Below are 26,658 nucleotides of genomic sequence, written 5' to 3'. Positions count from 1 at the left end.
TGCTGAATGCCTCCCCCCTTAGTTCCGTTTTTCTACCTTTTCTCCTGCCCCCCCACTACCTCATTCCTGTCACTGCTTGTCTGGATGCGTCTGACTCCAGAGAGTCCAGCTGTTTGCGCCCTCCCAAGTAGTATTTCAGCATTTTATGACTGCTATTTGCACCTCGTAGAACTCAGTGTGTAATCTGATGACTTTGGCTATTTAGAAAAGGCACCAGTGTGACCTATTCTCTCAATATCGTGGCTTTGCATACACATATGCGCTGTTTTGTATAAGGCCGCACAGGCTTCACAGACTGAAGACATTATAGAAGCAGAATCTGTAGGATTTGCTTGCTGCTGTGGATCCAAGTTGCTTTGTTTAAGGCTGTGTTATACGCACAATATACAAAATTATTTTAAAATTACACAATCTGCTAACACAAGTTTATTACAATGGATTTGAATATCTTATTCATAAAGAACATAAAGATAGGTACAGATTTTTAAAGAAATGAGGCGCATTAATTTATCTTGAGGAGAAACAAACATATGGCTCATGTTACAGTATGTTGAGACTACAAACACAAGCCAAACTATAGCTCATGTCTAGCTCAGCTTTGCATCAAAAACATTTTTAAAAGATTTTTATGTGAAGACCACACAAAAATGACAGATGAAAGATGAAATGACATCTTCAATAAATAAACTAAAATTGGCACATAAATTTGAAAAATGGCATGGAAAATTGGAAACAATCATCTAATATGTACTCTGATTACATACAGTATATGCAGATGAGCAGTGAAGACAATGTTTACATTTGATTTTGCTGAACGATCCTGGTATTAGAATCTCATTTAAGACCTCCTTGGCCTATTTGATCATAATTCCACATGTATCTCATTTGCACCAATGTGACAACTACATAAACATCAAAATCTCAGCATCAGTGCTCCAAAGATGGACCATAGTCACCATAGAATATAATATATGTCTGTGATGCTGACTGGGAAGATGTTCTTGCTTGTTGACTTTGACTGAGGCGGCATCATTCCCTCTGCAAGATTCTACTCATCTTCATACATAGCAACATCACCATTTGAACAGTGTAGTGCACTATTCAAAAGTAAAAGTGAAGCCTTGACTGAAAATGTCTGACAACCCTCCAATTGAATGTCAACCAGCTAAATATGTCAACACCAGACTACTATTTTAACGTATCAGAACATGACAGTTTCTGTAACGACTCCAGGTGGAAGACCCACAATTGTCTAGTTCCACCATGGATTCTCATCTTTATCTGTCCCATTTCATTAAACTGCCATTGGTAAGTGCTGGCCAGAAATAAAGCCAATAATGGCAAATGACAGAAAAGAACCATATTTCTGACCGCTGGCAGGCTACAGTGGAAGGTGGTAATGCATTAGTAAAGATCTCTCTCTTTTCTCTTTTTCTCAATAATTGATCCTGCTCCCACTCACTCCCCAAAGCAGACTGCTGTGTTGCATCAAAGTCAATTGCCCATAGTCAGAATTAGAAGTAATGTTTGTCCTGGATTCCCAGGCTTTTTCAGGGATTTTAAAACAGAGCATAGAAATAACAGTGATCATAAGTTGCTGATGTAGCAAAATGTGCACCGTCTGAGGAATTCATTATAAAGCATTGTTTTCTATAAATGTGTATTTTCAAAGAGGCCTAAAAGATTGTAATCACCATAATAAGTACAGGCCAAAACAGCACGTATCCGGCTGTGAATATGTCTCTGAATATATTTCCTCATTGCTGTTTGTGGTTATTGTTTGTCTGTCAAACACCACTAACTGTAGGGTGGGAAACAATCATTATCTGCCACAAAACCACCTGTAAACAGCAACCGCTCCCCACTGTGTTGTAGTGAGGGCATAAAACTTAACCGTGGGATTTCAACAAGCACACCCCGCATTTGACCATGAGCTCCTGTGACAGCGTAACATGTCAGGAGTCACACAGATGCATGGATTAGTTCTGAAGTCTCTGTTTTCGTGTTTGCTGCAAACTGTCAGTCATAATAAGGACACAAGCCACTACGCCAGTTTAGCCGCTGTGGAACTAATGATGCACAATCACGAAATGACTGCATGATAGCTTTCTTTTCCACAGTACGTGATGAAAACTGTAAACTGTACAGTCACAACGGTCACAGCGGGCACATCTGTATTGGCCGGTCTTCATATGTACTGAGTTCACAATTTTCTAATTCACTGCATAATGCACTAACTGTATTTTCCAGGGACTCTCTCACTCTAGTTTCCTGATCTGTGGTTAATAGGCTGGCAGAGATTGAAGCCCAGTTTTGTAAGTGATGATGAAACAGGGGAAATCATTGCAGAAAATCATTAAAGCAACATCAAAAAGCAAATTCTTCTTCTGAAAAATTGGAACAAGTGACACTCCTACTTAAATGAAGATCTGGACAGACAGATCTGAGCACACACACATTAGTCGCACATGTGCAATTGCTCTCTTTGAAACTTCCAAAGACAGCCCCTGCCTCACCACTGCCACTGTTTCAGACTGATCCTTTCAGCCAGCAGAAAGGCAGCAGCGATGAAGGACCTCACACTCCACTCACAGCACATTTTGAAAAAACAAAAGGACACTGCAGTCAATTAGATGTATTTTAGGGAAAATGCTATTACTGCCAAGTGCAGTTATAGTCCAAGCACTATGTGCCAGTTGACTGTCAACACAGATGTGGTGGGTGTTTGAAAAGACAGAGAGAGACAAAAAAAAGAAAAAGAGGCACAGAGAAAGAGAAAATTATCTCCAAGTGTCTGAGTTGGCTGTGTTGATAGAAATTTATTGAAAATGGAAGATGAGACATGAAAAAGTGTCTCCCAAAGAGACTGAAACAGAGATAGAGAATAATGCTAACCGAGGCTTTAAAAGTTTACAATGGGTTTCCCTGAACATGTCTCCTGAAATCAAAAACATGACACCCTATTTGTAAGTTTCGGTGTCACAGCACAGCCAACGTTTGTATTAACAGCCGTATATGTAAAACAAAAAGCTCAGGATGAATATTCAACCAAACCAGCTAACTTTGCAATAGCAATTCACAACTCCGATCAGTCCTAAACACAGTGATGTTTTATTGAAGCTGTTGTCAAAATGTTTGTTGTCAAACATTCACCACTGCCCGTAAAAATAAAACTAAAATGTGGCCCTCACCCTAGCATGACCCTAAAAATAAGTAGCTTCGAAAACAAATCAATCTCATGAGAGCATCCTCTGGTGCTGTTTTTGTGTGCAACTTTTCTAATACATCTGACTGACTAAACCTTGAACGCCTCCAGTGTGCACATTGTTTAGGAGAGAGATGCCACCGCCTTTCATCCTCACGCCAGCCCTTTTGTTTGAAAGCCTAGCCGACCAAGTCTTATTTAGATTTTCCTGCGATGACATCTGACCTTGAACGGCAAAGCAGATGTTAAACATGAAGAAACATGGCCAGTAATTGAGGTTTTGGGGTGGGGGGGACAGGGGGTTCAGGTTCACAGTGACCTATGAGTCAAATCTCGACTAATTGGTGACAGAGACAGAATGGGTAGCTAAGCGAATAGCTGAAGATGGTTATTGAGGTTTTTTTTTTCTTTGTGATATATGACTATACCCCTTTAGGCTGCTCTTCAGTGAGGGAGAATGAGTCAGCTGTTGAAGAGTCAGATATTAATTATTAAAGATGTAGTCTACAGGTCAGAACAAGTTCATGTAAAAATAAAGGCAAATGTTATGTTTTTTACAAAATACAGTTTGATGTCAACCCCAAACTGATATAATTGTGATTTTTTTTTTTTTTTTGTTGTTTTTTGGTCTCATACCTCGAGTGTGTTAACCCAACAGATCACTGCTGTAAAGCTAATGTAACTGTCTGATTTAACTCTAGTCAGGTTTGATCAGAACGCAGGATGCAGACTACTTCCTGCGACCTGTGTCCATGAGAATGGCCCAGAGAGAGAACTTCACAGCACCCTCCAGTCACCAGCCGCATATCCTCTACAAGAGTGTCCCTCAGACAGAGTGGAGAGGTCATCAGTCACGCGTGCATTGGAGGCGATCCACAGATTCAGCCTCTCAGAAATCACATCAACATTTTGTCACAAAGAGATCGGCAAATTCACAGACAGGCTCCACCTACATGGCTGTTAGTGAAGGAGATCATCACAGGAGTCAACAAAAACAGCATCGGTCTCACGATGGCAGCTATGGCAACAACAGCAGTCGTGGCCAAAAGATAGAGCATCATGGCAGTAGTCATCACAGCAGCAGCCATCGCACTGACAACGACTACAGACACGGGGTGCAGCAGAGGCAACACTTCTGCGGGAGACGGAAGAAATGTATGTAAGGGCAATTTATCATTCTGGTCCACATGTAACATTAGAAGCAGCATTAGAACAATCATACACTGCTGCTTCATGATGAGGTGCATGAAATACTGCTGCAACGTCTTCACACAAATGTTGAATAATCAGGGAGATAGAGTGCACTGTAAGTGACACAAATTTCATTAGTTTTGTGTTTGACTTCTACAAATTGGTCAACATTTGACACTTAGAGGAGAACGTTCCCACCTAGACATACTTATCGCATTACATATTTTAGGCACTGTCATAATAGAAATGTTAAATATCAAGGTCTAACTAAATTAGTGGTTTGAACTCAGAGAGGTTAAAACACACTTTGAGGAACTGTCACACCACTTCCAATTTCACAAAGAAAAAGAAAAAGGCTGACATATGATAATTTCTTTGTTGACATTTTCGGTTAACTCTGTTAGCGGCCAGCCTCACAGGGTTGCGGCTGCTTACAGTACTGGGAACAGAGAGATGTGTCTCCAACAGAATATTTTCCTGCATTAATTTTAATTGATGTGAATGCTAGTATCACCATGTGAGTGCAGAAACCATCAAGAGCAAAGACTGCAGTGTTGTATTGTGTCTCCTCTTACGCTTCACCGCTGTGTGGAACGATGTTTCAGGTGGCACTTAATTCATCATTAGCCCATCATTAGCCCATCATTAGTCCAAGAGAAAAGCAACAAGATGACTTAGTCAAAAAACACTCCGCAGTCAGAATGTCACTAATGTTTTGCAACCAGAGGAGGTTTTGGATTTGTATTTCACATGATGGCACGTTACCTCTGAACAAGGTTATCACTGTTTACATCTATCACTTTTTCTTCGGTTGAATTCGCTGGTGATTTCACCTGTGAAGGGTTATGGGAAATGTTCGATAATCACTTTACGCTGTCACTAATGTTTGCTCTCAAGAAATTACCACAAGATCAGTTAACATTGCTGGTGTCACGGGGGTCACTTGAAAGCGAGACGGCAGGGATTGGACTGGTACCACCGCCATTACCCTGCAGAACCCCAGCTGTCTGTCCCGTGTGAAAACACACAGATGTTTACATTCCAACAGGGTGACATCACTGGACACCTGTGTAATGTCTCAGTCAAAAAGGCTCACCTGCCTTCCCCCTATATAAGCAACCCTTCGAACCTTTATAGTTTATCACACCCAGGCAGTGATAGGTGAAAGTTTTGATAACTTAAAAACATGGCAGTGGAGATTAGAGATGATAATGTGAACGCCACAATGGTTTTTAGGCTTTGTTTTCCTCTGACTGGTGTGTACTGTTGACTTTGTGTCATAGTGTAGAACTGACTCTAGATTGTTCCCAGAGGTGGCCGAGCCTCAGAAGGAGAGTTAAAACCAGGGAAGAGCTGGGCATTTGTCAAGATTCACTCTGTATTCATCACGAGTAACATGTTCATCTTCACGAATAAGTCTGCACAATCAGCTTGTTTTTATTGCAGTTTACATTATCAATTTTACAGAGCTGCCCTTAAGAAGAAAAGCTTTCAATGACAGAGACATAATTTTGGAAACCTTCAAAAAATGTAATCAACATAGTTTGGATTGAAACAGTGACAGCTGACAGTTTTTGAATAGCTGTTACTTAGTCATCAATCCTCTTTGTCTGCCATTATCTCACCATCCGCCTTTGCCTTATGATTACAGAATATGAAACTGCTCAGAGATCTCGTTAAGGGCTAAGCTGACAGCCCTTAGAATGTAAAACCTTCGTAAAACAGTTGCACAGCTCGAAAGTTTGACTTGCTGTAGGTGCTGCAGATGCACAGTACATCACATTCTGTGGTTTCACACTTTACTTAATGGTAGCATAACACTGAGACTGCCAGAGTCAACAACAGAAAGCAAGCTCAGTTTGCATTTTATCCATGACATAAGGTCATGTAAGAAAGAGTATAGTTAATCATTCAGAATGGCTGTCAGCTAGTTGCCAGAATCACTGGTTAACACTCACAAGCAAAGGTGGCCATTTGCCTTGTGGCTGTGGGTTCATTTCAAATCTTGTGCAACACACAGTATGATCAGTTGTGGGACGGAAGGATTGTATATTTGTAATGGACATTATAACTACTATTAAATTGTTATTGTAAGCACTATTGTTTTTTCGCCCATAAATCACTTATAACGCACTATCCCACAGTTTGTTCCTAATTATGTTGACATTGCAGCCATGTGTCACGTAGCCTGCACTCAGTTTGATCACTTATTACTGCTTAGATTTGTTTAAAAGAGGTTAATTTAACTGATCTTCATTTGTCTCTCTCCATCTGTCTTTCCAGACATGCCCAAACCTCCTGAAGAGGACGTATTTATCCTCCCAGATGAGTACAAGTTTATCCCAAGGAACAAAAGGGCAGTGCTGATGAAAAAGCAATCCAGTCAGAAGCTCAATGTGGAGACGCTGGTGGTGGTGGACAGGAAGATGATGGATAACCACGGCCATGAAAACATAACCACATATGTTCTGACTGTGCTTAATATGGTAAGAGAAACCTCTTCACAATTTTACACACCAGTGTAAAATGGTAACTATCACATTATCATTGGGAGCATACCAGCATGTTGTGAAGGGTTTGTTTACCAGCTGCACCATGTGTTCCAGCAATATGTAAGAATTAACATCAGTAACACACAGCACAACAAATGTATGCTGGCATGTCTCATCACATTAAATAAAGTTGCTGACTACGTATTTGTTTTAATACATTTGCCACAGATTAGATTTAGTGACTGGACACCCTCGTCTTCCATCCTCGCTTATTAGGAGGAGGACATTTAAAAACAGGAAACTGATATCTAAGTGAGATCATTGCAGTGGATCACAGTGACCCCCGTCCCTCTCAGCTGATCTGTGAGCAAATTCTGTCACGCTGGTTTTGCTACTTAGTGACTGACTGACAAATCCAAAGATAATCCATCTATTTTGAAAACATCGTTCCCTCTAGTAGAAACCAAGCCGGAGTAGTCACAGCCTGCCTCTCAGGAGTCACCTGAATGCAGTATGGAGTTTCACAGAAAACGCCCAACCCACTCACCCACCTGCCAGCTCTCATGCGTCCCAGAAAAGCTTATTTAATATGTGTTGAAAATAAAATCTCATGTGCAGCAGTAGATTTATGTTTTCTACATTCGAAAACATTTTGTAATTGCATATTTAAAACGCACACTCCAAATTATGTACCACAAAACACTGAAGCTCTATGGAAACTGGTGTGATTGTTTCTTTTATGAGGCAGTTAAAAACACAGTGATTCACTGTATCTGTTAAAGTGTGTAAGTCTGAAACTCTATCAAACACTGGTGTTCCAGGATGTCTTAGTTTGTCTGAGTGGTTTTGATTGCCTCTTTGACCTCAGAGCTTTTGCTTGAATTCACAAACCACAGCCGTGTGTCTTTAATGAGTCAGTGCAGACGAAGACCAAACATCAGGAACATCAGGAATGCATGAGAGTTTTCTGAAAAAATGCTTTGTGGCACCTGGGTTTTTCATATGGAAGGGGCGAAGCGAATGATCAGGAGGCTGATTTTAAACCCCTGACTGTTATGATTGAATATCTGTGTGTGTACAAAAAGCTAAAGTGGAAACAGCAGTTATTTGCTATGATATCCTCAAAAAACGTATTTCTCCAGGAATGAAAAAGTGTGTGGTCTGATTGACTTAGACCTTTCCAAAATGTGGAATAGTCCCCACACAGAAAGCATATCTCAAAATATCAACCACAATTATTTCAGAATTTCATTATTGATCATGAGGAAGATTTTATTAGATGCATGCTTTGATGAATGCATGTCAGAGGGATGCTCCAGTTAGTATTTTGGAGACAGTACACAACATTAGCCTGTTTAAGCACTTTTTGTGTGGCTTTATATTTGTAGACTCTAAAAAGCATATCAGATAACAGAAAAAAACACTTCATCCTGACATCACCAAGCTCTCCTAATCTCTTTGAAAATCTCAATGCTCACTAGGTTTAACTGGATAAGAAAGAACCAGCTGAGCTTGTCTGTTGCCAAGTCTTTAACTATTGTTAGTCATTTTAGATAGATGTTAAGCTGTTTTGTATCAATGTGACAGAACCTTCACTGATGAATGGGCTGTAAGAAAAGCAGTTTCTAAATAATGAAGACACCAATGTGCAGCACTATCTTTTTCTGTGTATTCTAGGTCTCCAGTCTCTTCAAAGACGGTACAATAGGAGGGAACATCAACATAGCTATAGTAGGTCTTGTGCTTCTGGATGAAGAACAGGTGAGTATTTCAAAGCCTGTCTGCAGTGTCAGGTGGAATATTCACATGCGCAAGAATCTAAGTTCTCAAACAACACAGATTGATGGCAACTGTGGGGTTTGAAGATTTGTCACAGAGAGCATTTTGAATCCATTCTTGTTGAAGAAACCCAAAGAAAACCAATAACAGTGTGTCTCCTCATTCTAAGCCCCCTGACCTTTGCAAGTCTGTTTATTTGTTTTTCTGCCTGAAAGTCCAGATCCCTTAAGCCGGAGAGATTTTCCCGGGGTCGTTCCAACAACTAAGGACTTTAACAGTGGTTAATTATGGGGTATACATTTCCTCGCATGTTTGTCAAATTCAGGAGGGAAATTCTTCTAGTGAGCAGGAGATCGAAAGACAGGCTGAGAAAAAAGAAACAGAGAGGATTGGAACAGGTGGAGTACTGTGAAGTTTAATGCAGTTCACAGTCAAAGATTGCGGTGTCTACTCATTGTAGATTTATCAGTGTACCTTCTTACATTGACCAGTTGCCTTTGACATATATTGAATGTGTCTGATATACAGCTGGTCTTATATCTTGGTAAATCTTGGTAAATCATTAGGAAAAGAGCTGGCATTTGAGGAGAGAATAAAGAGGCAGAGGAAGTTAATACCTTTTAATTTGACTGACATTTCTGTAAAATAAATCCAAAACACTGTCTGCTTACAGCATCTTCCCACAAAGACAACATTGTCTCTCTTTCTGCCTCCTTTTATCTGATATATCTCACAAGGATGGCTTGGTGATCAACCACCATGCAGACCACACGCTGAACAGCTTCTGCCACTGGCAGTCTACTCTGGGAGGAAGAGAGGGGCGCCGTCATGACCATGCCATCCTTCTCACAGGACTCGATATCTGCTCGTGGAAGAATGAGCCCTGTGATACTCTTGGTGCGTCTTGATGCCTCCCCTCATTTTCCATGTAATGGTTAAAAATGGAGAGGCAGATTCTCTAGTAACAATATCCGAATAGTTGTAATTTGAAATGCTTTGGATATTTTATATGAATATGTCAGTTATTTTGACAAAATCTCACTCTGTCACACGGTGTGGCTCTGAATCTTAGGAGGAAAACCAGATGTTAAAAAGATCAGAAGCTTTGAGATCTTCTCTACCCCCTCAGGATTACATATCTATGTAGTGATATGGAATAACTTAATGTGATATCAAGTTTAACATCAGATGAAAAACAAATGATTCTTCTACATCTTGACTTGGCGTTTTAAACTTTTACAATTACAATTTACAGCAGTTCATTCACATGATGAAGATCAGTAAAAAAAAAAAAATAATAATAATAATAAAAATGCAGACATGCAAAACCAGAGGAACATGAATTATCAAAAAATTGTATGGTGATGAGCTACTTTACTCTCTCTCACACACACACACACACACACACACACACATACATGGATACAAACTATCATTGTGAGACAGCTTGTTTGTCCTAATGGCAATGCAAACACATTGTTTCCTTCCACACTGTGAGAAAAAAAAGTTTTTGTGTCCCTAACATACACACACACAACCTTCAAATCTTCAAACCCTAGTTTTAAGGTTTGACTTCAAAGTGTCGAAACTAACATTAGTCCCAGTCGCTGTTAACAGTTCAAAGGTGAGTGAGTGTGTGTGTGTGCGCATTTGTCAGTATGTGTGCTTGCAAAAAATAGTTAGTTCTCACCAATTCCCAAAGGTGTGACGCATATTAGTGCAGTCATCAGTCCACATGTAACACAGTTTATGAGCGTAACTGTTACCCTATCCCTCAATGTTTTCCTCCATATTTCAAAACCCGTACATAAAATCAACGATCTACCTCTTTTCTGACAGAAAAAAAAGCAACTAAATGGCAGTTCTCACAGTCAATCTGCTTGCTAATGTTTAGGTATGTTATTAACATTAGTTATGCGCATAATAACATTACTGTAGGAGTTTTGTACTCTATAGCAAATGACTTACAGTCATAAAATAGCAAAACACAAGGTTAAATTCTCCCTGAGGCAGCAAGACTAAAACATTAAACAAGCCCCCCCTGAGTATTATCCATTTTGATTCAGAGCCAGGGGTGCCGTGTGTGAGGACAGACAAAAAGAGAGAGGCGTAAAGGGAGCTGAATAGTAAAAGGGAATTTAAAATGAAAGAAGGATTTAGAAAAAGAAGTGAAGACAGAGAAAGAATGTTCTTAAATGCACTTAAAAAGGTATCAAGGGTCTGGGGAATCTTCCCACTGAGTCTCATATTTTAACATATGGAGGGATTTGAACACAGCTGAAGTGCGTCTGATATTTTTTTTCTCAATGCAATCCAGAACCAGCCCTGATAAGAATATGTTTTGTGCTTCCTGTCTTAAAGCGTCTCATCTGTGGCAATGCATTGCACATTGGAAAAAAGTTCAATAGGTTATCTGGAGTAAATACAGTGGTCATTGTTATCAATTTTGCAGGTTTTGCTCCAATTAGTGGGATGTGCAGCAAGTACCGGAGTTGTACCATTAATGAAGACACAGGCCTGGGTCTGGCATTCACCATCGCCCATGAATCTGGACACAAGTAAGGTCATCCCTCTCCAAGTCTCATGATGCATCATGTCAGCACATTTTGGAAAATATATAAAATAAAATATAATATATCTAAAAATATGTTGCTGCTGAGTTGTAATGAACATTTAAAATATAGCATATATATAGCGTATGATTTTAGTACGGACAGTGACAATCTTTTATGTATATGTGCAAATTTTTACAGGCTTTTGATGAGATTTTAACCCTTCAATTAATCTGTAGTAGTAGTAAAGTTTCTTGTTCACCCTTTCAACAAACACAGTTCTACGTTACAGCTGGTCTTTTACTGTTCATACAATATAAAAATGTGCAATCAGTGTGGAGCACAGTCGCCATAACGTGCGCAAGATAAATCTTTTTCCCCTTTTTCAATCCCACAGTTTTGGAATGGTCCATGATGGGGAGGGCAACGTCTGTAAGAAGTCAGAAGGCAACATCATGTCTCCCACATTAGCGGGTCACAATGGCATCTTCTCCTGGTCTGCCTGCAGCCGCCAATACCTCAGTCGCTTCCTCAAGTAAGCTCCCATATTTTAGCGTTACTGTTGTGTCTTTATTGTGGTGAAACAATCCTGGGAGAGTTGATTTAAGAAGCACTTATTGTTATTACAGACATTTATGGGTGGCACTGCTTGAACAGTCTTCAGTTTTCAGAACACAAGCTACATCACATCCATATGGCAAACTCAATGAGTAATGAACAAATCTTCATTCCAGCTTTTGTTAAGTGCTCATGAGGCAAAAAAGGCAAAAGTATAAAGCACTATATTAGTTTATAAAAGAGAATTATTAAAACAAAAGCCCCCCTCGGCTATTGCCACTTTCAAGATGCATTGTGTTTGTATTATTCAACATGTGTTAGTGATAGATGAACACGTGTGGCAAAAAAAAAAAAAAAAAAACTTGTCAACTGCAGATGCATCAGTTTCAAATTCTACTGTGATCCAAAGAGTGCCAAGTGAAATACTGCACTTATGTTGGAATGATTAAAGGAGTTGCTTTGCTTTTTTTTTTTTTTTTTTTTTTCGCAAAAGCAAACAGGCCTACAGAATATATGCATGCAAGAGGCTGAAATGTATAAATATACAAAACATTAAGTTAAGTGATGTGGTGCAGCTACTCTTCTGTAAGTGCTGTTATACAGGCTGCATATGTCATTGTTAGGGTGCATGTGACTGAAAGTGTGTGAGACAGGACTTTTTGTGTGTGTTTATGCAATAACTCAATTTTCATGGATGCAGCCTGCTCACCCAAGTGAAAAACAAGCATCATGGACATAGCGTCCATGTGTCTGGCTGGTCTTCTATGTGTGTGTGTGTGTGTGTGTGTGTGTGTGTGTGTGTGTGTGTGTGTGTGTGTGTGTGTGTGTGTGTGTGTGTGTGTACTTGAAACCAGATAGCACCACATCTAGTGCCCTCCACTAAATTTACCAGTGTGTTAACTGAACTGTCAGGCCTTCCCTCTCAGAGTGGTGGAGACAGACAGTGTATTTCCTCGCTGAGTTATTAGAGCTGGAGTGACCTCACCCTTGTTAGGCCTGTCAGCCTTATATTAAACTCCCATCACCCCCTGAGGCCATGTGGAGGGGATCTCTGCACCACTGGGCCAACCAAAGTTCCTCCTCCTGTATAATCACCAAATGATAACAAAAAAAGGGGTGTACATTTTCCTAATTGTAATCAACAGAATGTTATCATAGATTAATGTTTTTGGCAAAATGTGAACTTTTAAGTCAAGTTAGTCTTGTAGATATCTCCAAATTAATTTTCTGTGGAGGGGAGCTTTGTGTCAGCCAACAGTCCTCTGTTTCTCAGTCACTCTAAATCTGCCTCTCCTCTGCACCAACACTGTATCTATGGGCAGATACTTTATCTCAGCTCTGTCATTCCTAAAATGGATGGACAACTTTCATGGCCATAGAAACAAAATCCCCTTAAAAAACCACTTACAGTTGTTTTAGTTTGTATCAGGGAAAGGCACAAGAAATTCAGCGATACATGGAAGCTACAAAATTCTCCTATTTCTTTTCCCAGAGTTGAACATCTCTTAAAGGACAGTTTGGCTCACTGGACATCTTAAAACTAACATCACTTTGTCTCTTATAAAAGTGCTTGTCTTGTCACTCTTTAGGAAATATATGTTTTTGCTGAGAGTTAGAAGGAGAGGGCTGATAACACTGTCAAATCTGAATGATATTCAGCTTCGCTTACATTTACCATAAAGACTGGACACTTGGAAGAAACCGTGGCTCTTAGCTTTTACACAAATCTATACAAAAAAACAGTCAGGCGCACAACCTCTTATAAAAGACAGAAAACTGTCAACTTTAAAAGTTACACTTAACTGTTACCTGAGGACGGAGCCAGACTAGCTAATTTTCCCTGTGTGTTTATAAGCAAACCATTTGCCTGATGCTGCTTCATGTAGCTGAAGTCTTGAGGGTGCAATTGATCTTCTTGTCTGACTTTGAGCAAAATGCTAAACTGGTCCATTAAATACTATTTTGGTGAATGTCTTAACTGCCAGAGGTGATGACAAATTTAGGATGACTTTTCAAGTTGTCAGCCTCAGAAGTGATTATACTGAATATAGAATATAATGATTCAGGTGAGAATCTGTCCGTAACCATTGCTCATCATGCCACTCTTGTCATTTGCATACATCATGAAGAATTTAAAGACTTTTGCCACATAACTTTGTGTTTGATGTACCAGCATACAATGGGTGATTGAAAATGCCTGGCAATTTTTGTTTATCTGGAAGATGTGAGTCAGAAGACCTGCAGGGAATCTGAGAAGAAGAAGAAGAAGAATGGTTGCTTTTCAGACCCTTTTTTCAGACCCCCCCCCCTTTTTTTTTTTTTTAATTCCTTTTATTTCTTTCTGGCAGATGATAATCTTGTGGTGCACAGTGCTTACAGCTGTGGAAAAAAATTATTTCTACATTGGCCATGTAATTTTATGTGTGAGTGAGGCCCTGCATGCACGGGCTATATGCTTACGCACCAGTCTCACTTATCCACCTGTCGATGTATGCACACTGTAAATATAATGCATTTTCCAGAAACTTTATCATATGAATAATGTACAATATCAGAAAAATTGCACTTACAGAACAGCTATTGTTCTCTGTAGACACATAGGACCCATAAAGTGATGGAAGATCTCATATGCGCACACGTGCACACATACAGACACACACAGTCGAATACTCTGCTAAAACAATCAGGACCACTCACTAGCACGTTGAATCATTCCAACATATTCTGCCTTTTCATGCTCTTTCCACCATATTTTTGTATTATATTCCCCCTGCCTGCAGTGTTTAAGCAGTAAAACATCTCTGTATAGTAACCAGTGATATCAGTTGACATTGGAAACCCCCGCTGTTGTTAGGATATGAGTGATATAGGCAAGTTTTTTTTTGTGTGTGTGTGTGTGTGTGTGTGTGTGCTTTTTTTTTTATGTCTGTCATAATTGAGCGTCTGATACATTAATACCATTACTCTCAAGGTTTGAGTTTGGCAACTTGTTTTGTGTTCATGGAAACATTTTATGGTACTCTCCAAAGTGAGGAACAATGGAATACATGGACTGATGCTCTCCCTCCTGGATTTTCTGTGAGCACAACAGGGAGCCTCATTTACCTGCTTAATGAAGCATAACACAGAATCACATGTCTGCTTGAATGGTCACATCTGCATGTGCTCTGTGTGTTACCAAATTCTTTTTAATATTGATAATTATTTGTACCTCTTCCCCTTCTGCCCACTCCCTCATCCTTCTTCATCATGGGTCCTTTCTTTTCACTTTTACGCTCCTCTCTTCTCCCCCAGTTCTGCCCAGGCTCTGTGCTTATCAGATGAACCCAGAGCAGTCAAGGAGTATCCATACCCTGAGAAGCTGCCTGGCGAGCTGTACGATGCAGATACACAGTGCAAATGGCAGTTTGGGGAGAAGGCCAAACTCTGCACCCTCGATTTTAAGAAGGTAATATAGATTTTGACTCAATAATGCCATTCCATGCAGATTCAGAAATCCGTTTAAAATTCTGTGGCACAATTGTCTCAAAGTTTTTCTCAACACACTATTTGAAACCTGGGTACATTTTATAAAAAAAACTGATGGCAATTGTTTCCTTGGAAAACAAAAGGAGTTAGAGGAAAAAAGAAAAAAACAGAAAGGAAAAGACACAATGCATATAGGGTTGCATGCCCTTGTGCACAACACACACACACACACACACACACACACACACTTGCTCTCTCACATGCATATACAGACTGTGAATTATAATCCTATCCATGAAATGCTCACAGGGTTGGATGACTAAACATACACAGAGTTGCCAATGGGAATCTCTCCTTGTTGCTCTCTCATTGTCTCATTAGTGCTGATGTTGCTGTTCGAGATACCCTGCTTAGGATTTAGTTACTTCATTTCATCATTTTATGATGCTTTAAAGATGTTGCTGGTGATCCAGCATCAAACATCATACTCTCCCTATGAATCCAAGACGCACCCAACCCCCCACAAAAGGAGTCATTAGATATTTATTAGTTTTTCTTGCGGCACTTGCACTTTGACAGCAGTAAAATCACATGGTCATGGCCAGACGACCAGTAGAATAAAGGGGGTGTCAACATCATTTGCCCACACTCCACAACCTCCAACTATCACAGCAAGACAGCTTAGTAATATATATATATATATATATATATATATATATATATACTTTGAGATTTTGGTCCAGTTTTCCTGTGTCAAAATACATCTTTAATGCCCTCAATGTTTCAGTTAAAATGTTTAGGATATTCTCAAAAACATCAATTTAATTAAGTTCTAAGCACATAAAGGTGTGTTGGAGTTCAGTGTGGATGGTTTAACAAAGGTCACAGGCTTCCATGAAGTTAGAAAATGAGGCTCCATGAAGCTTAGAGATTATTATCTGATCCCATGATATTGACACATGCTATCCTCCTTACCTTACCCATCTAAGCATTGACATAATCATGCATTTTTTTCCCTGTTTTCAAACTGTCTCTACTCATGCACCTGGTAGCAGCAAGGTGCGCAGGCACAAAAATCCCCAAGCAACCCTCACTGTCTTTCCAGACACTTGTTATTCATAAAAAACACTCAGCTTAGTATCAGCCTCTGTGGTGCAATTCATTGTGTAATGAAATCATATTTTGTGAAACTTTTTGGCAGGCGTTGTCAAGATAAAGTACCAGTGGAGTAGCCAAACGGTACTCTCAAAGGTGTTTGTGGTCAGATAAAGCTGGGTTACCCCAGCAAACGAAAAAAAAAAAAAATATGAATGCATGGGTGTTTTTCTCTTTTTCTCTTTAACTCACGCTATATCTCACTCTGTGCATTACCTCTCACTATCTCTCCTCGTCTGCTCCTTCTATTGTTCGCTCTCTCTCTCTCTCTCTCTCTCTCTCTCTCTCTTTTTCTCTCGAATATTTTTACTGCTACAAAAGGCCTGAGCAAGCAAAACAGCCAGACAAACAGACCACGGGATGGATTCCATGAAAAATCCTGGCAGCTACAAGCTGAGGCCGAGGTGCCTGTCAACATCTGCACTGAGTTGTCAAAATCTGATATAGTCATTGGGACAGTGATAGAACTGCTGTGAAAATGTAGCAGACCATGTTTCGCATACAGGGAAACCACCCAGTACTCCCATCTGAATCTTTTAGACTACTGCAGAGAAGCACAGCCATGACATCATGTAAGTTTGGTAAGACAGTTGTTCCCTATTAATGCACGTAAATGCAGGGGACTGTTTCTATGCCTTTATTATTAAAATATTCGTGCAGTCATTCTGCAACAGAAACAATTGACACGCATATTTTGCTCTTCCAGGTGTGGTGTGTTGCTTGTGGAACAATGCTTTGCAACAACTGGACCAAATTTCATGTATTTTCTTTTCTTTTTTTTCCAAAATGTTGTTATCCTAGCTACTGAAGCATAAATATTTTGGAGATACAAGGTCGCTGCACACTGATAGCACGCCAGGAGATCATTATTAAGACAATCCCTCGTCCCCAACTTTCCATCAACATGTTTTAATAGCCCTCAAGAGGCAATATAACAATGTTATCATAATTTATTGTTCTTCCCATTGCTGGCTTTGTTTACAGATGTTTTGAGTAGGATCCTGAACGTCTCACTTCTGAATTTTGGAGAAAAAGAGCATGTTAGCAGTGCCATGTGACTTACCCTCCCTCTCATGTTGTCCCAGGATATCTGCAAGGCTCTGTGGTGCCACCGAGTTGGGAGGAAGTGTGAGACCAAATTCATGCCAGCTGCAGAAGGCTCTGCCTGTGGCCCTGATATGGTGATTTAACACGTGTTTTTCCTGTGTTTGTGTGTGTATCTGCGGGTGGGTGATACCCTCACAAGATTTGTGACCTCAAGTAGTGGTACCTCATGACTGCCATGAGCGCCCATTCACTTTTATTCTACTGTTTTTATAAACTTTGATACAATCAAAGTAGTCGGACCAGCAGCGTTCCCAACAGCCTCATTCCCAATCTTTTCAGGAGGTCGAGTTGCTTTTGATCACACCCTTAGACAAAAGAGCCAAAATTAACTTGCATTTCATATGTGTTGAAAACATTGCCTTGTTTTGTCAAATACAAGTACACCATTTAAAAAAAAATATGACTGTAGCTAATATGCGCCATGGCAACGACTAACCAAAATAAATCCACAAATGAAAGGCATAAAACAAGATTTTTTCACAAACATTTCCATTGAGTTTTGTTGAAAAAAGGATTCTCCAAGACCAACAGAAACAAAAAAGAACATTGAAAGTGACAGTTTCAGATTCCCCACTTTGTCTTAATAGACTGATCCACACAAAACCAATGAAATTTTACCTCTACTTCATATTATTGTTATGATTATTCATTATTAACTGTGTGACATTCAGAAGGAGAGCAGGTAGCACTTTTTAAGTGATGTCTCCAACGCACTTAAGGCAGAGAGGATGTATTGATAGACATACCACTATGAGAGTGACATTTATTGAGGGCTTAGGTTTCATAAAGTGCTGATGCATCCACTCAGCTTTGCCAGTTTAAGAAAAAAGGCCTTGAACTGTGTTACACTGCACATATTTTAGCAGGATTGTGTTACACACCAATGTCATTGTGTCCCGGCAGCCAGCACAGACTAATAAATGCATTTGTGAGCTAAGTTAAGCGTTTGAATCGAATTTACTGCGTTTTTGATTTGAGTTCATTTGAGTGCAGCGTCAATAAAATCCCTCTCTTCTTGATAGAAGAACCACAGTCTTCCTCCATTGTTTTACCTCAGGGAGCAGCTGCAATCGGTTTGTTGCTGATGTGGCAAAATATACCATTGGGATTGGAGCCGAACAGCAATCTGTGCTCTTTATTTATTCTTAGTTTTCTTTTCTTTTTTCTTCTTTCAGGATGACTTTTCCCTTAGGCTCCCTTGCTCTCTTACCCTGTCTCCCCTGACAGCCCCTCATCGACATTTGCCTCTCAGTATATTGAACTTGATGGTTTAAACCCAACTTCTCTCTCTCCATGGGACAATTAACTGAACACAAACAATGACAGACTCACTTAGGAATCTGTGGCACTCAGCCGCAGGGGGAAAACTAAGGGGAAATCAGCTGTTCTACCTCATAGTCAAGGACCACGAGATTAGTTGGAGGGTGTGCGTGCATGCGTACGTGTGTGCGTGTGTGTTAAAATTCACAGGCATGAACACACAGTGAGATCAAGGACAGTTGAATATATGCCGGCTCTCAATACTTGCATATACATAAGTAAGTTGTGTGTTCTTGTAAAGGTTCCTGAAATCACTCCAAGGCGAGCAGCTCAGCATATTGTGGCTGATGTCATATTGACATGTACAAATCCAGTCCAGTGCTGGACCAGGAAACTGCTTGTGACATAATGTTGCCTTAGCAGAGTTTAGAGTTTGCAAAGTCTTGTCACATTACTTGTTGTATTTTACAATATGTGATTGGCTGGTGAGTTAATGACTCAGCCTTTATAAAGCATACACAGTAAATAACTTCACTCTACTTTCAAGCACATCCTCTCGCATCTCCATTGTTTCATACACAACTCTACAAACATTCTTTCTTCACATTCATTTCTAAGCACTTCAATATTCCTCTTCTGCCCTGCGTGGTTACCTCATGGAATGGACTTGGCAGTGCTCATGGGTGGAAAGCATTTTGGTCAGGGTGGTCCCCTGTGTATTCTCCCAACCATCATTAGAAGTTAAGAACAACCAGATTGTCATAGACATGGGGAGAATGTTGTAAAACGTGAACATGCATAAAGTCTGCACGACCTGCTTCACTTCTATCAGAATCTATGTAGAAATAAAATATAAATACTAATGAACGAGTTACAAAAAGGCAGATAAACCACCCACCCCACTGTTGGTTTGTACTGGAAAGAAGTTGTATATAAAGTATGTATATATTTATTTTCTTTCAGAATTGAAATGGTTGAGAAGACAGTAAAGAAAAATTACCACGCTGATTTCTTTTACTGCTTTAAAGAACAAAAAGAACAAAACTTTCTACCACATACCACATAGCTTAATGCTAAATGCAAACATCAAAGTGCATAACAATTTCAAGTGTATTATTTTAGGAGAATCCTTGTCTATGAGGTATGAGACAGTTTTTCGACATTTCAGCTGTGTTTGACCTAACTGTGTTAATTCTAGCTGATGACAGCTCAAGGTAGATGCTTCACACCAAAAAGCAGCACACTCAAAGTTTTGCTGTGTACATAAAACAGGACTGAACCACAACCTTTTTGAAAGCAGTTAACCTGAAATCTTCTTACAGGCCTCTGCTACGGTTTGACACAAAGTTATCATAAAGTAGATAAAGAGCAGGGTCTGTTGGACAGTCTTTATGTTCGTGACAATTTAAAACACTGCTCTTCACTTCTGTATGTCTCCCTTCTTCTGCCTCCTTTTATCCCACTCATAATTCCTCTCCCTCTCTAACTCCAGTGGTGTCGTAGGGGCCAGTGTGTGAAACAGGGCGATGAGGGCCCCAGGCCTCAGCATGGCCAGTGGTCGGAATGGTCGTCCTGGTCTGCCTGTTCTCGAAGCTGCGAGAGTGGCGTCACGTATCGAGAGAGGCAGTGCAACAACCCCAGGTACAAAAAAAAAACAAAAAAAACATTACACTTCTTTCCAAGCAGGGACAGGGACAATCATTAATAATTATTAATTATTAATTATTAATCATGATTTAGTTTCAGGCAAGACCACTCTGTCATAAAAACATTAGTAGCACTATCATGTCAGTGAGTTAAGCAAGCAAAACGAACTGGGAGGCTAAAAGATTAACTTGACATTCAATGTAAAAGCAACTTCGTTTTTACAGTAAGTGAAAAGTTGTTACTTGCTCTTACCCTTTTTCCAGCGCTGGCAGAATATGAACTACATGTAGCTTTGGCTTTGGTGTTCAAAGTCTACCCATTTCTTATTTTAGCATGTTTTAATCTTGGTGAGTGTCTGCAAAGAAATCGTTGTGCATACCTCCAAAATGATTGTGTATTTCTTTTTTTGTACATGGATTTCATGAAATGGCTGCAGCTTTTAAAGTGGTGAGCCGTAGTGCCGGGCTCGTTGTTTTTCCCTTCTTCCATTCTTTAGGTTTAGCTCAATTAAACACCTCAAGCGATATTAAATGTCTATTTGAGTGCAGTTGCACTTGTTCTTGCCTGAAAACATGTTCACATGTTCTGTGTTGCAGATATGCGTACCCAGCAAAACATTGACTGACAATGATGGCATTTTTTCAGGTCGTGTCATTAAAATGTCAATGCAAAGCCTAAGCTTACATTTGAACATTTACATATTTTTTGAATTTTTTGTTTTTTTGCTCAGAAAGCATAACTGTCCAGATCACATTAATAATAGACATGCCATATCCTACTTTGCAGGATTTAATTCAATTAATGCTATTTTACAAGGAATGTGTAAACAGTTATACAGTAAAACGTGTAGAAATACCATAACACAACTGTCTACACCAAGGACTCGCTGGAGAGTTACTTCAGAGATGGTCTGTACTTCTTGTGATTGCTCGATTCAGGGCCATGAGTATATAAAGACACGTGATTAAAATAGTGAAGATCCCTCACATGGGTCTGTCGCTTCATCACTTATCTGCTCACTTAGTCCCCTACTCATCAGTCACTCAGGATTATTTGCGCTGCCAGTCAGTTGGGGGGCCCAGTGCTAAAAGCCGAGGCCTCCTCTTTATCATGTCATGCCAAGATCCTGACAAGTGGTGGGCTAAATTAAACAGAAGGTGATGTGTAGAAAGACCAAGAGATGGGGGTGGTGGGAAAGGAAGACAAAGACAGGCGAGGGGAGAGAGGCAGAGAAAATAGGGGAAAAGGGAGGGGGACAGAGGAGAGATTTAATGCAAACACTTGAAATGGAGATATATTAAGGGAGAGACTCTGAAAGCTAGAGATGGAAAAATGACAATGTGATTGGGGGGCTTATAGAGGTGCAGTTGTCACTTGGAAGTGATTTTATGGAACACAGCCTCGAGCCATACACCTGTAATTTGAGAAGTTCACTAATAACATGCATTGATGGAAGGACTGCACATTAGCCATGCCAAAATACTGTGAAATTCTGTGATTTCTAAAATACAACAGATCACATACATATAACCAGAAATCAGAATATTACAAAAAAAAACTATTGCAAAGTCAAACACTATATTTGAAAAAAGCAGTAACAAATGCAAAGCTTACTTTTTTGTTACGTGTTCCTTCCTGCAGACCTGCATATGGAGGTAAGTTCTGCGAGGGCTCTTCCAGGTCCTACAAACTTTGTAACACACAGGATTGCCCCCCCAATGCCATCGACTTCAGGGCGCAACAGTGTGCCGAATTCAACAGCAAACAGTTCAGAGGATGGTACTACACCTGGAGACCATACACAAGAGTCGATGGTGAGACAGTCGCCGAATACATTTTCTGAATTACTCCTGAAAAAAAAAAATCACAAAAGAAGAATCCTACATGTTTTTCTCTCTTGCCCTAATGGTTACATACTTTCCTTCTAGATCAAGATATTTGTAAGCTGTACTGCTTTGCTGAGGGTTACGATTTCTTCTTCGCCTTGGCCAGTAAAGTTAAGGATGGGACATTGTGCTCACAGGACAGCTCCAACGTCTGCATTGATGGACTGTGTGAGGTAATACTTTAAATCACAAAAGCAGTGACACAGTAACATGGTTGTACTGAAGCACTTCACAGCATGAAACTCGTGGTGGACTTTTTTTTTTTTTTCTTTCTTTCTGAAGACAATATCACTTGTGGGATCTTTGAGGCCAAGCTATAAATTTCAAGAAGGGGTTTAGCAGTAGACAACATCAATAGCCACCCTTGTTACACATTTCACAAGTACCGGTACTTCAGATGTAATGAAGAAGGAAGAGCTGACCTGTCACCACAAAAATGGATGAAAGATTACAGCTTTCATCTGTTGTAATTTATTGCATTTTATGATGTAAAGTTGCATTTTATTTTTATGATCTAGTTTTTGTCAAAAGCAGGGATGCTTTCTTCCCACAGAGAGTAGGCTGTGACCGAGTGCTGGGCTCCACAGCTGTGCCTGATGCTTGTGGGGTATGTAAAGGAGACAACTCCACCTGCAAAATCTACAAAGGACAGTACACCAAGCAGCACTACACTAACCGTACGTAAAAGTCAATTCATTCATCTTGGTGATTTGTTTCATTATAGTTCATACACAAGAATACTTTGTGTAGTTGTTTTCATAGGTCATGGTATTAGCATATTAGATTTTGATACTTATCTAAAATCTCTTCTTGTCTTGTTCAGAGTACTTCGGAGTGGTGACCATCCCAGCGGGGGCTCGGAGCATCCGTGTGATGGAGCTGAATACATCAAGCTCATACCTGGCAGTCAGGGACACCCACAGACGCTACTACTTGAATGGACACTGGACAGTGGACTGGCCAGGCCGACATCCCATTGCTGGTGCCATTTTTGAATACAAGAGGCCCTACAACAGACCAGAGAGCCTCATATCAACTGGTCCCACCAATGGAACATTGATCATTGAGGTTTGAGATCAATAGAGACAAAAATGATTGATTGGACCAATGTTCTGTGACTTATTTCTGTGCAATTTTTCCAATGGACTGTAAAATTATGCATTATTTTGATTGTGGAGATCTTTTCTACATCTTAGTTATGTGTCTGCATGCAATGTTACTTTTATTGAATCTGTCATCTTCATCGTGTTCTTTGTCTTGTAGATGCTGTTGCAAGGTTGGAACCCAGGGGTACATTGGGAATACACTCTGAAGAAATCTGATGAGAAGAAGAATCACATGAAACACAATTACACGTGGGCCATCATACGCTCACAGTGCTCAGCAACTTGTGCTGGAGGTATGAACAAATCTGACTGCCAAAAAAATCCTTTTTTGTAGATTTCAATCGTGTTACACTTCCACAGCAAATAGATCAAAATGTACTTTTCCAAGTTGTCACAGGAGATAGGCCGCTGTGACATGTTTTTCTGTTTGCTCAAACCTCATCTCAGTCTATGGCATTGATGAAAAAGGACCGATCGCTCCCTTTTAAGTAATCTGGGCCAACCCACAGATTAAGAGGACAGTTTGTAGATCAATGGAGACACATCTACAGCTCACTCTGGACCCTCTGATCTATAAGGCTTTTAGCTGCAGGTTAAATGGAGAGAGGAGTGTTCCCATCATTACTGAGGGGACATTAGTAGCTCTTGTTCTGGGCTGGTCGGACCTCTCCTTGTTCCTCTGGAGACCTGCCATTACATGCGGACACACAGACACACATGCAAAAACAAGCAAGCATATACACGCACCACTTCAACCAGTGGCATTTGTTTCATCAGAGGCCTGGTATTAAAATAAGATGCACATATACACACAAAGAAACATGTACAAAGACTGGTAATGACATGAGAAGCCCCTGGCATGGGAATTTGTAAGCAGAGGTCAGGAGATAAACGTGCGTCTTTTTGTGTGTGGGTGTGTGTGTGTGTGTGTGTGTGTGAGCGCTTATAGGTGTTTACGCGTACACACTTCCCTTTGAGTGCTCTCATATGTATGTGTGTTTATCTGCCTGCACTTGCTTGGCTTCATGAGTGTGAACAAAGCCCCCAGTGTAGAGTTCCTGTTGATTGACCCTCCAGGTTAAAGTTCCCCACCCTGGTCCGTTGTGGTTCGCCCTAACCGCCTACACCTCTTTGTGCTCTGATTGTAGGCCACTATAGGTTGGGGGTCGTTTGCTTTATTAAAGAGTGTGACTGACTAACTGACCTGTATGAACTGAGATGTGCCGATTGACCTTGCCTTAAGCCGAATACCAACCAGGAGATCTGAGAACCTGGGACTCAAGTTTCACATAAATCAAAAACAGTCTGATCATGGTCAGGTGTGTTTACGTCAGAACAGAACAGAAAATTCACAACATTTAAAGAAGATTGTTAACCTGTGAAGAAGAAAATAAAATAACAACAGAGTCATGCCAGTATCATAGTGATTTCATGTTATTAAACAGGTGTCACTTCTCACATATTGCAGGAATTTGTCAAGCAGTTTAGACAGTAGCATGCAACCAGGCTTCACTGTTGCAGTGGGATAATTTCCAAATTTCACTTTATGAAGCTGCTGCTTCCAAAATAAAGAACCGTAAGCCTTTTTTTTCCAACCATGCCAATGAATGCACTTTGATCCAGTACCGTGATTGTGATCCAATAATTCTGTTTTACTTCTGATATTTTATAGTAGGCAATTTGCAGTCGAGAAAACACAGTGACACAAAATGATGATTCTATTCTCCTTTCTCAATAATAACTTATTTCCATGTATCCCCAACAGGCCAGATGAATACCAAGTCAGCATGTTACAAGGATTTGAGAGTGCAAGTGAACACATCCTACTGCAATCCCAAATCCAGACCAGCTACAGGATTGATGCCCTGCAACACCCAGCCATGTCCTTCCAGGTAAGATGCTCTCATGTCAGTGTTGTAGAAGTTAGTAATAGTAGTAGTGGTAGTCATGGCTCGTGCTTTGAACACAGCTGCACTTAGTCATTTAGGCATTGAATCACAAGCCTCGATGATAATTTGACCTCAAAAGCTTGTAAATGACCTCATAAATATGTCTACGCTGATTTTAACTGGCTCTCAATCTGGACATCATTAGAACAATTTTAACTGTGCAGACCGTTCCTCATATTTTTCTGATAAATACTTTTGGATGGAAAAAGAATTAAAATTGGGCCTTCTGGACTTCAGGATATGTCAGTTATTCAGTTGTTCAATTGACGTTCCCTTGCAGAGCCATAAAGTGTCCTGCAGGCTGTATGATGGCCAAAAACAGTGCTGGCTTTTATAGCTCCACATTCAGTGCATGCATGTTCATGTCAGGAACATGAGGAGGCAGATTAGGTTTAGAGGCCAAATAGGTGGATAAAGTTATACAAGCTCAACATGCTAGTGAAGATATTATCTTGCTGACATAATTTTTGTATCCTCTCGGGTTTGTCTTAAAATCCTTTGTCCTTTCTTTTTTCTTTTTTTTTTTTTTTTCTGACCCGCACATGACCATTTTGGTCGTCCTCACACCTTATGTCCATTTCGCCTTCACGCCTCCTGACTGTCATGTGTTATTGGTCTACAACACCTACACATCTGTCCTGCATGCAGTGCAGAGCTGTTTATTGGTTGAGTCAACTCTTCTGAAATTCCCACACTATCTCCTCATAATAAAGTGAATGAAGGGTGTCAGGCAGTGCTGGCTATATTCTCCACCCTTTCCCACCCCAGTAAAGCACCTGTTGCACCATGACGACATTTTCCTCCCTTGTAATGAAAAATAACTTTTGGCCAAAACATGCGTGTGAGACACGGGGAAGACAGGGGAACTTCCACTGGATATTCTGTTTGTGTCTTCATGCTGCTCAAAGTGATACCTCATCAGATGTCAGGAACAGTTAGCTTCTGTGTTTGTTTAAAACTGCAGGCCAAGGACTTGTAAATCTTTTCACATGTACCATCACTGCGGGACTCAAGCACATAACAAAACACTAGTTTTCTGGAACTGTGAAAACCCACTGAGGACCTCTTGGTTCTAGATTTCTAGTTTAGAAAATATTGTTATGCACAAGTGTATTTGGTGGGACACGCTGGTTAGTTTCCACACTCTGCTGATTATCAGAACGTATTAGGGTGCACCAGAAATATGATCAAGGTTCATTTATAGTTGGGAACCAAAGTCAGAGGGTTCACTTCCAGCTCGCTGTAGCCAAGAGGGCTTTTCTCGAATGTGTATAATGCCACCACCGTCGCACCAACATATTTT

General features: G+C 40.2%; 1 protein-coding gene across 1 annotated transcript in view; it reads left to right on the top strand.

Moving 5' to 3' along the window:
• The window catches only part of adamts16 (ADAM metallopeptidase with thrombospondin type 1 motif, 16), a 47,989-nt gene that overhangs the window by 8,911 nt on the left and 12,420 nt on the right, over positions 1-26,658 (top strand). Inside the window, exons 4-18 of the mRNA XM_029504491.1 lie at positions 3,907-4,360; positions 6,680-6,882; positions 8,566-8,649; positions 9,405-9,564; positions 11,120-11,225; positions 11,617-11,754; positions 15,072-15,225; positions 17,486-17,581; positions 20,260-20,408; positions 22,056-22,228; positions 22,343-22,473; positions 22,854-22,977; positions 23,124-23,368; positions 23,564-23,699; positions 25,172-25,298. Of these exons, the coding sequence (XP_029360351.1) occupies positions 3,907-4,360; positions 6,680-6,882; positions 8,566-8,649; positions 9,405-9,564; positions 11,120-11,225; positions 11,617-11,754; positions 15,072-15,225; positions 17,486-17,581; positions 20,260-20,408; positions 22,056-22,228; positions 22,343-22,473; positions 22,854-22,977; positions 23,124-23,368; positions 23,564-23,699; positions 25,172-25,298 (2,480 nt within the window). The remainder of the gene's footprint in view (positions 1-3,906; positions 4,361-6,679; positions 6,883-8,565; positions 8,650-9,404; positions 9,565-11,119; positions 11,226-11,616; positions 11,755-15,071; positions 15,226-17,485; positions 17,582-20,259; positions 20,409-22,055; positions 22,229-22,342; positions 22,474-22,853; positions 22,978-23,123; positions 23,369-23,563; positions 23,700-25,171; positions 25,299-26,658) is intronic.

The sequence above is a fragment of the Echeneis naucrates genome, chromosome 6 (assembly GCF_900963305.1).
Source record: "Echeneis naucrates chromosome 6, fEcheNa1.1, whole genome shotgun sequence".
Taxonomy (NCBI): domain Eukaryota; kingdom Metazoa; phylum Chordata; class Actinopteri; order Carangiformes; family Echeneidae; genus Echeneis; species Echeneis naucrates.
The sequence above is the reverse complement of the archived record's forward strand: the minus strand, read 5'-3'. Positions and strand labels throughout refer to the sequence as shown.